The following is a 10,294-nucleotide window of genomic DNA, read 5'->3' as shown; positions in this document are numbered from 1 at the left end:
TAGAACCAGTCTCGCGTAAGCGTACGCGTAATGTTGGTCCGGGCCGCTTCATCCAACAATACCGCCGAACCAAAGTATGATATGTTGGTAAGCAGTATGACTTGTATCGCCCACAACTCACTTGTGTTCTACTCGTACATATAACATCTACGCATAAACCTGGCTCGGATGCCACTGTCGGGGAACGTAGTAATTTCAAAAAAATTCCTACGCACACGCAAGATCATGGTGATGCATAGCAACGAGAGGGGAGAGTGTCGTCCACGTACCCTCGTAGACTGTAAGCGGAAGCGTTATGAAAACGCGGTTGATGTAGTCGTACGTCTTCATGATCTGACCGATCCAAGTACCGAACGCACGGCACCTCCGAGTTCAACACACGTTCAGCTCGGTGACGTCCCACGAACTCCGATCCAGCAGAGCTTCGAGGGAGAGTTTCGTCAGCACGACGGCGTGATGACGCTGATGATGATGCTACCGACGCAGGGCTTCGCCTAAGCACCGCTACGATATGATCAAGTTGGATTATGGTGGAGGGGGGCACCGTACACGGCTAAAAGATCAACTGATCAACTTGTGTGTCTATGGGGTGCCCCTTGCCTCAGTATATAAAGGAGGAGAGGAGGGGAGGTGGGCCAGCCCTAGAGGCGCGCCCAAGTGTGGAGTCCTACTAGGACTCCAAGTCCTAGTAGGAGTCGACCAAGAGGAAGGGAGGGAGAAGGAAGGAGAGGGAGGAAAGGAGGAAAGGGGGGCCGGGCCCCTAGTCCAATTCGGTTTGGCCTAGGGGGCCCGCGCGCCCTGCCTTGTCCTGCCTCCTCTCTTCCACCACTTGTCCCATGAGGCCCAATACTTCTTCCCCCGTATTCCCGTAACTCCCCGGTACTCCGAAAAATACCCGAATCACTCGGAACCTTTCCGATGTCCGAATATAGTCGTCCAATATATCGATCTTTACGTCTCGACCATCTCGAGACTCCTCGTCATGTCCCCGATCTCATCCGGGACTCCGAACTACCTTCGGTACATCAAAACACATAAACTCATAATACCGATCGTCACCGAACGTTAAGCGTGCGGACCCTACGGGTTCGAGAACTATGTAGACATGACCGAGACACGTTTCCGGTCAATAACCAATAGCGGAACCTGGATGCTCATATTGGTTCCTACATATTCTACGAAGATCTTTATTGGTCAAACCGCATAACAACATACGTTGTTCCCTTTGTCATCGGTATGTTACTTGCCCGAGATTCGGTCGTCGGTATCTCAGTACCTAGTTCAATCTCGTTACCGGCAAGTCTCTTTACTCGTTCCGTAATGCATCATCCCACAACTAACTCATTAGTCACATTGCTTGCAAGGCTTATAGTGATGTGCATTACCGAGAGGGCCCAGAGTACCTCTCCGATACACGGAGTGACAAATCCTAATCTCGATCTATGCCAACCCAACAAACACCTTCGGAGACACATGTAGAGCATCTTTTTAATCACCCGGTTACGTTGTGACGTTTGATATCACACAAGGTGTTCCTCCGGTATTCGGGAGTCGCATAATCTCATAGTCAGAGGAACATGTATAAGTCATGAAAAAAGCAATAGCAATATACTAAACGATCATAGTACTAAGCTAACGAATGGGTCTTGTCGATCACATCATTCTCTAATGATGTGATCCCGTTCATCAAATGACAACACATGTCTATGGTCAGGAAACATAACCATCTTTGATTAACGAGCTAGTCAAGTAGAGACATACTAGGGACACTCTGTTTTGTCTATGTATTCACACATGTACTAAGTTTCCGGTTAATACAATTCTAACATGAATAATAAACATTTATCATGATATAAGAAAATATAAATAACAACTTTATTATTGCCTCTAGGGCATATTTCCTTCAGCTAGTACATCAACGAGGCCAGCCCGTCCACATCCATCGTCGACCTCACCTCCACCTACGACGCACAAGTCTCGGACTCGGATGAGTAGGAGTTGGGCACGGGAGACGGCGCACCCCGTGTCCCATTTGGGCTAGTCCATGTCCTACACTTACCCGCCGGCGACTGCACCTTCACTTCGTGGGGAAGAAAACAACAAGGACTTGGAGGATGGGCGCTGACGAATATTTGGACTATGTTAGGGTCCGGCTGCTTTTGTTTTACAAAATATGTCAAAAATGTAATGAATACGGACTGATTTAAATGAAAATCATCCGTTTTGCCTGAAAACCATTCGGTTTGTTCAAATTTCACTTAAAATGTATACAGACAAGGTTGGATGGCCGGCTTCCGTATCACTGTCTGTGAACGCATCCGTGGATGAATACATTGTCTGTTGTAGGCGTCCGCCTTACCCGTGTATGTTTTTTTCAGACTTTTATTTGAAGTGTTGAAAATGTATTTTCAATAAAAAAAGAAGGTCTTCATGGAGCTCACTATTATTATACTTGCTCTGAGGTCCAGTTCTGCGGCGTGCAGCTTGTGTACACGCACGCATGCATTGATGAAGGAGCAGCCGAGCAGGGGGGAAACACTGCTCCCTGGTCGCATTGAACCCGAGCATCGCTCTCGACGACGAGTATGACTCGTCATGGTGGTCGCTGGCTAGCGGTCGGTTTCTCGCAGAAATCATGGCTTTCCATGTACTGTTCAGCACTGTGCACGCAAGCCATTATGCATTGCTAGTTGGTGTCATCGAGATCGACGAAACCAGATCACGTCGGTCACCGGTTTGGCATGTGCTCGCTCCAAATTAAAGTGTTTTCTTAACCCAGCGACTCATGGGATCGTTAATCAATCAAGAAAAGAAAAGTGCATACGAACAAGCACGAGTGCATCAATGAACAGCTCGGTTGCTTCCCCGCCACAAAAAAAAAGAAAAACTTCTTAGTTGCTTGATTAGCCCGGAATCCAAAAGCCAAAATCACATGCATGCAGATTACTAGTTCCCGATTGTCGGTCTAATCTATGATTAGTGGAGTGGCTAGTCTTCCCCACGACTGGCCTCGTCGTCGTCACGCGGGGCGCACGAAGAAGACGACGAGCAAGACGCACAAGCTTCATTCCCGCCGTCGCATTGTCCCGTTGCTGATGTAGCACTAACAACCACACCATCGCCACCAGTACTCGTGCTCGTGCTGCTACTAGTAGTACTCGTGCTGCTCGTGCTGCTGCTCGAGCTGCTGGTGCTACTACTCGACGTCATCGTCCCTGTCGTCGTCGAGGTGTTTGCCGTGGCGCTGGCGGTGAGGCGGACGAGCAGGTCGACGAAGGCGCTGACGATGAGCGGGTGGTGGTGCTTGGCGTTCACCCGTAGGTACCATACCAGCAGCTCCTCCAGCGCGTCCCAGCCGCGCAGCTGGTGCGCGGCCACCATCTCCTCCATGGACGACAGGAAGTCCCCGTACGGGTCCGCCGACTCCACTGGCACCGCCACGCTCTCCTCCACCACCAGCGACTTGCCACCATCTCCTGGCTTCTCCTTCTTGGACAGCGCCGCCGGCTTGTCATTCTCCTCCTCCGGTGGTGTACTGCCGGTTGTCGAGTCCGCCGCCGCAGACAGGTTGGAGTTGGTCGCTGGCCCCTGGTCGAAGAAGAAGCGGCCGGTGGACGAGGTCGTCCGGCTGAGGCTGCGGATCACAGCCTCCGACCACTCCTCGGACGCAGTGGGCGTCAAGAAGCCGTCGTCCTCCACTACAACCGTTTCCTCCTCCTCCTCGGTGCTGAGGCAAGAGAATGACTCGCCGTCGTCGGGGTCGATGTAGACCGAGTTGACCGTCTTGTACATCTCGGCGGGGCCACCCACCAGCTTGCGGTGCCTCGCGGCGACAGGGCCGCACCTGCTGCCACCAGCAGCCGTGGCGCAGGGCTCCTCGGCGGCACGGAAGGAGTCGGTCTGCGGGTCCCGGCAGGATGGCCACGGCCAGGGTATCACGGCCGGCGTGGAGGAGTCGCTAGCGAGGCTGGAGGACCTGGAGAAGATGGAGGTGAGGGCACCTTTCTTGCCCATCGGATCAGCCGGATGGAGCGAACAATGCAGTGGATGAGCTCGATCGACTCGAGACAGCCGTGCCTGCTCAGAAGCGAGATCGTTCCGTAGACGAAGGAAGTAGTTGCGGAGAGAAGAAGAAGAAGAAGAAGAAGAGAGAGGTGTGCAATTAAGGAAGAGAGGGGAAGAACACATGGACAGTACTATTTATGTATTCTGTGTGCAGAGTAAGTAGAGAGACTGAGAGAGCAGAGCAGAGGACTGCAGCTTGCTCTGCAGTCACGTAACTTCGGGCCACTGGTATGTGGGCCACTTTGTTAGAGGACCGTCATGTCAGTGACCTAAGTTAGAGAATCTCAGTACATGAGTGCGATGCAACGCAAGATCCCTTTCCAAATCCTTCACAGCTATACATGAAAAAAAAAATCTTCAGCACTAAACATACTTATAGAGTAACTAATCTGTGAGAAGATAAACAACGTGACATATGTGATAAGCAATCCAAACAGTTTAAAAAAAATCTGAGAGAAAATTAGATATATTTGGCTCAGATATCACACGTTTCAGCACTTTGGCACCACTTGTATACGGTGAAAACGAGTTCCTGTTTTATAGAAGAGTGGGGGACCACCGCCGTTTTATATTAAGATTAAAAAAACAAAAAGGTGAATACGCCATAAACGTATCCAATGTAAAGGTAATGGCTATGTACAAAACCACAACGGTACATGAAGCTGAGAACCTAGTTCTGGCGGGGAAAGCCACTCCTAAGTGCTACTTAGGCTCCAGTGAAAATGTGGCAGTTTCTAGCCTTCCAAATGTGTAAAGCACATACAGCAAAACATGACGAAACCCCATGTTACCCTTTGGGGAAACGTGTCCTTCTACGTGAACCACTCACCGATTTTATTAAAAAAATGGGGAAAAAATCACCATAAACATGTCCATGATTTTTTTTAATAAAAAATCGTGGATTCCAAAATAATTCACACAAACTCGAGAACATATTCAGAAAATTGAAAAATGTTACGGATATAAAAAATGTTCAAGAATTCAATAATTATTCACAGGTTCAAAAAATGTTCGAATTATAATTTTTTTTAAATGTTCACAAACTTGAAAAAAAATCATGAGAACTCGAAAATATGTTCGTGGATTAAAAATATATGTGAATTCAAAAATATCACAAACATTAAAAATGATCGTGAATTTGTAATAAGTTCACGTGAACGCAAAAAATGTTCATGTATTCAAAAAATGATCAGCAATTTCAACTTGTTCATTAATTAAACAATGTTCCCCAATTTGAAAAACAAATCATGCAAACTCAAAAAAATTCAAGTATTCGGAAAATGATTGGGATTTCGAACTCTTCATTAATTTGAAATTTGTTTGCTAATTCGACAAACAAATCATGCAAACTCGAAAAATTGTTCACGGATTCAAAAAATGTCCTCAGATTAAAGAATCGAGAATTAAAAAAGTGCTCACAAATTTGAAAAATGTTCGGAATATTGAAAATGTTTGCGGATTGTTTAGTGAAATAAAAAAACTCATAAATTGAAATGGAACAAAAAACACGAAAACACAAAATTTTAAATAGGAAAAACCAATGAAACCACACCGAAACACAGAATGAAAGGAAATGGTAAAAGAAAATCAGAAAGCCGGAAAAACCAAAGCCTATGACTGCACGAACACCCCGAAGCGAGTGCAACTGGGCTGGCCCACGCTCGCACTACAGTAAACTATTTGCCCGTGCACTCGCTGCAAGTGATGATACTTATCATTTGCGGCGAGAGACCCAAGCACTCCATGCGTAACAAATGTGCTCTAGAGAAATAGAAATGTGGCAAGCTTGTACTGTAGCGACCCGTCTCTGTGGCGAAAACAAATTGAGGCCACTTTTTGAAAGTGAACACCTTTCGAATTTGCTATTTTTTTGGAAATGATGACCTTTTTCTTAATTGTAAAAACATTTTTTGTAACGCTATTTTTTGAAAAATTCCAAACAAACTTATAAAACAGGAACATAATTTAAATTTTTATTAGTTTAAAAAGGATTTATTTAATTATGAACAATTTATTAAAACATGAACATTATTTGAAATTCTCTTACATTTATTGCTAACACGTACAATTTTGAGTTTTCGAATAAATGTTTACAAAGGCATTTAGAAAAATGAGAACAATATTTTAGAACACAAACAGTTATTTTAAAACGCATTTTGAAAAATGTTCGTTCGGAAATGTGAACGGATTTTGAATATTGCAAACATAAGTTGAATTCTTAAAATAATTTCTGAAAACCAGAATATGTTTGAAATTACGATTATTTTTTTAAGTAGAAATATGCAAAAAAAATTGTAAAAACACACAATAACAAAATTGAAAGAGAAAAAACATGAACAGAATAAAGAAAAAGGAAAACATTGGTTCAAAGAACCTTCTAGAAGGTTCAAAACAGGTAAAGCCGGACAGGAAAAGTTCCCAAAACAGAATGAGCAAGAACAATTAACTTTTTTTTTCTTGAGCACCACAAGAAGAGTTAACTGTGCTAGCCAAGTGTGCTCGACCCTGTGCGTTTGGTTGAAGAAAACAGTTCCGAAAGTTTATTTTAGGATCAATCTGCATTAGTTGGGTCGGCCGATTTTCGGATAAAACATGTTTTCCATTATTTGGGCTCCAAAAACTTCGTGAGTGCTATTTCTTGTTTCATGCGAGTCTGTAGCTTCTCTCACATGTAGGAACAACTCTCTCGCATAGCAAAAGGGCTGGCCTTTTTCTGTTTTTTTTCGCTCGCTGGCTCGTGACATGCACTCGTTCGTGATAGCTTCGCTGGATTTTTTTTGTTTTCTTTTTACTTTTCGGTTTATTTGTTTCTTCACAAGTTTTCTTAGTTTTGTTTTGTATTTCACATGTTTTATTTGTTTCTTAATCATTTATTTTCCTTTATTTCTTTTATTTCTTTCCTTCATTTTGTTTGATTTGTTTTTGTTTTTATTGTTTTTCAATGATTTTTTTTCTTTTCTTCTTGTTTTCTTTGGTTTTCTTTTGTGTATCTCTTTTGTTTTTCATTGTTTTTTTTGTTTCTTTCTCGGCTTCTGTTGCTTTCCATTCTTTTGCGGTGGCTTTCTTTGTTTTTTCCTTTTATTTTTATTTAATTTTCGTTGTCTTTCTTTTATTCATATGCAAAATGTTGATCATGTATCTTTGAAATGTTAAACTTGTATATAATTTTTTTATCATGTATAGAAAAGATCTAAAACATACACATACATTAAAAAGTAGACACCGTAAAACATATTTTAAAACAAATAATTCTGTATTTTAAAAAATGTGAAACATGTATATAACATTGTTCCTGATGTATACAAAATATGTACATTTTGTCGGAAAAATATTTATTGCTATTAACAAAAAATTTAACCCATGATCAACATTTTTATACATATTTAACATTTTATAGAAGAACATGATCAACAATTTTTATTCACATGTAATTTTTTTAAACGCATGATCAACATTCTTTATATACACATTGTACTGTATTACATTTTTTGTATGCATAGGAAACATTGCTCGCATGCGGGGTTAACATCTTTTAAATACTTGCCCAAATGCTTGAATAACAATTTTCAAATGTTTTATGTAAAGTTATTTTAATATAAATATATATGTTTAGAATATTTGGAAGTACAAAAAAAGTTAAGAAAAGCAAAAACCGAAACAAAAAATTGGAAGGATACAGAAAAAACGAGGGTGTGGCGTGTGGTCTCCCGCGTGTCTGGGCCGTCAATTTGGCGGTCGCCTTCAGGTGAGGCTGCGCTCTGTCGTGCGTGAAGCGAGACATAGATACGTCCCAAAAACTTCCACATTAGCTGCAGAAGTATGGGGCTCAATGTATGTCATGCGGCCCCGGTCGTTGGTTCAACTCACGGACGACGTCCTCTTATCTTTCTTTCACGGGCAATTCATCTCCGTATTTATCTCCTGTGCACACGTACGCCCGGCTTTCCCTCAAAAAAAAAAAGAACATACGGGCAGTTTGTTGTTTTCCTCTTTCAGTTTGTGCTTAGTCATCACACACACACACACACACATCATGGACTCATCAGCTCCGTCGGGGTACGATACACTATCAATGCGATCTAAGCCCATGCAGAGAGGCCATGCACTTCGATACGTGTGCCGGTAGTCCGTGCATGATGATCGACCACCATTTCTATTGACATATTTCCATCTTGCACAGGTACACGTACATTATGATCCGTTGGATGGATGGCCTATGCATGATACGAACTACTACTACTAAGTGAAGGAGAGGGAGAAGGAGTGATGATTACTTCTAAAATGCATTTTTTCTCTCGAGTATGCACGAGTGTTGCATCATTCATTAAAGAAGAAGGGGAAAGACTCCCCTAAGTCATAATTACATGGTTTATTTACATGTCGGATTTTCCGACACTACCGACTAGATGGTCTAGACCTCCTATGCCCCAACACCTATCTACCTCTACTCCGACCTCTAGTCCATCCTCCTCGTCCTTCAGCAGCCCGGCCTTCACCCACAACCTGGCCTCATCCATAATCCGCTGCCGCACTCTCGAGAGGGAAGGTGTCGCTCCGTTGAACGCGATGTTATTTCTGTGCTTCCAAAGTAACCATATTGTCATGAGGCACTTCGCTCTCGTTGATTTCCGGTTGTGCCCTGTCGAGTCCAGTCTTGTACACCACGCACTTAGCTCCTCGCCTATAAGCGGCTCGAGGCCCGGTCTACCTGTGATCAATCCCAACAAATGCCAGACTTGTCTCGCAAACACACATCCAATTAGAAGGTGTTGGATGGTCTCCTCCTCCTGGTTGCAAAGCGGGCATGTGTCTTGGTGTGGTAGACCACGCCTGGCCAGACGATCAGAGATCCAGCATCTGTTCTTGAAGGCGAGCCAAGCGAAGAAACGACACCAAAGAGGTGCCCGTGAGCCCCAAGTGAACTCTGCCACCGGAGACACTTCGAGGCCCATAAACCTTGCTGTGTAAGCTGAACGTGCCGAGAATTGCCCATTGTTCTCCCAACTCTAGTGCACTACATCTGTAACATTCTCAGTGAGCAGGACTATGCATGCATCAATTTGTTCACTAATCAACAAAGTATCTTACTATTTTTCCTTTTCCCCTTTATGTTAAAGAAGAATTTGGCATCCCAGAGATTTGGATGTATTTTCAGTTTTTGTATGGGTGTTTTCATTAGGATTTGCACTACCTAATATATGGCCGTTGGTCTGTTTTTACTCATTTAAGTCCTCCTCTTATTATACATCAGCATATCCACCTGATGTTTTTGCCCGCATACTTTGACTGGCCACGCGGCGCTAACATTAGAAAGTTGACGCCGTCGTCCTTCCACATAATGTATTAGAAAATTTACGCATAAAAGGAAAAGGTATTTGTTACGCAATCCCGGGTCTGCTATCACCAGCGTTTCCGACCCACATGCGTCAACCAGATCCAACCGGAGAGCAACACCGACTTATGACAGGCCTTGGGCCCTCTCCCCCCAAAAGACTAGCCTGTTAGGAGGGGACACCCCCGCCCTTATAAGTCGTGTTATGTCTCCCCCCACAACCGTTGTGGGACTAAACCCAACAATCTCCCCCTCACACATCGGTCATCCATGGGCCCGCTAACACCAATGTTTGCAGCCCACCAACCATGACCGACCACCCGTAAGTCTACCGAGATTCATTCCGGGCACCTGGGCTCTGATACCAATTGTTACGCAATCCCGGGTCCGCTATCACCAGCGTTTCCGACCCACACGCGTCAACCATGCCCAACCAGAGAGCAACACCGACTTATGACAGGCCTTGGGCCCTCTCCCCCCAAAAGACTAGCCTGTTAGGAGGGGACACCCCCGCCCTTATAAGTCGTGTTATGTCTCCCCCCACAACCGATGTGGGACTAAACCCAACAATCTATCAATCCCGCGCCATAGTCTTGTCGAAGCCGCACAAGCCTCGGGCATGTGCACCACGTGTTTCCACGCCCAGAAGTTGGTCACCATCAGCATCACGCTCCTATGTCGTCGTCGCTGAAATCACCGCCGTCTTCTGCTTTGACCGACATCCCCGTCGATCCGATCGCTGATCGTGTACTTGGGCATTGCGTTGGAAAGCTCAGATAGTTTTTTTCACAGGGTCAGCTGTAGGAAGAACCAGGACGTCAACGGATTTGAGGTTTGAGGTGGAGAAGTTCATGGAACTGAAAACCTTGGGTTATGGCAGACAAAGGTGAAAGATTT

At 44.5% G+C, this 10,294-nt stretch overlaps 1 protein-coding gene across 1 annotated transcript; it reads right to left on the bottom strand.

Moving 5' to 3' along the window:
• Nucleotides 1–2,877: 2,877 nt before the first annotated feature.
• LOC123172692 (transcription repressor OFP13-like) lies at nucleotides 2,878–4,162 on the bottom strand. Its single transcript, XM_044589629.1, has one exon. It carries the CDS (start codon nucleotides 4,012–4,014, stop codon nucleotides 2,989–2,991), a length of 1,026 nt encoding a protein of 341 aa, XP_044445564.1. The 5' UTR covers nucleotides 4,015–4,162; the 3' UTR covers nucleotides 2,878–2,988.
• Nucleotides 4,163–10,294: the final 6,132 nt, after the last annotated feature.

This window comes from Triticum aestivum, unplaced genomic scaffold, assembly GCF_018294505.1.
Source record: "Triticum aestivum cultivar Chinese Spring unplaced genomic scaffold, IWGSC CS RefSeq v2.1 scaffold22798, whole genome shotgun sequence".
NCBI classification, from domain to species: domain Eukaryota; kingdom Viridiplantae; phylum Streptophyta; class Magnoliopsida; order Poales; family Poaceae; genus Triticum; species Triticum aestivum.
Note: the sequence above shows the minus strand (reverse complement) of the source record. Positions and strands in the feature narration are given on the sequence as shown.

Bases quoted from the DNA above. Each gene is read 5' to 3' on its own strand.
- LOC123172692 (XM_044589629.1), bottom strand. From the start codon at position 4,014: ATGGGCAAGAAAGGTGCCCTCACCTCCATCTTCTCCAGGTCCTCCAGC.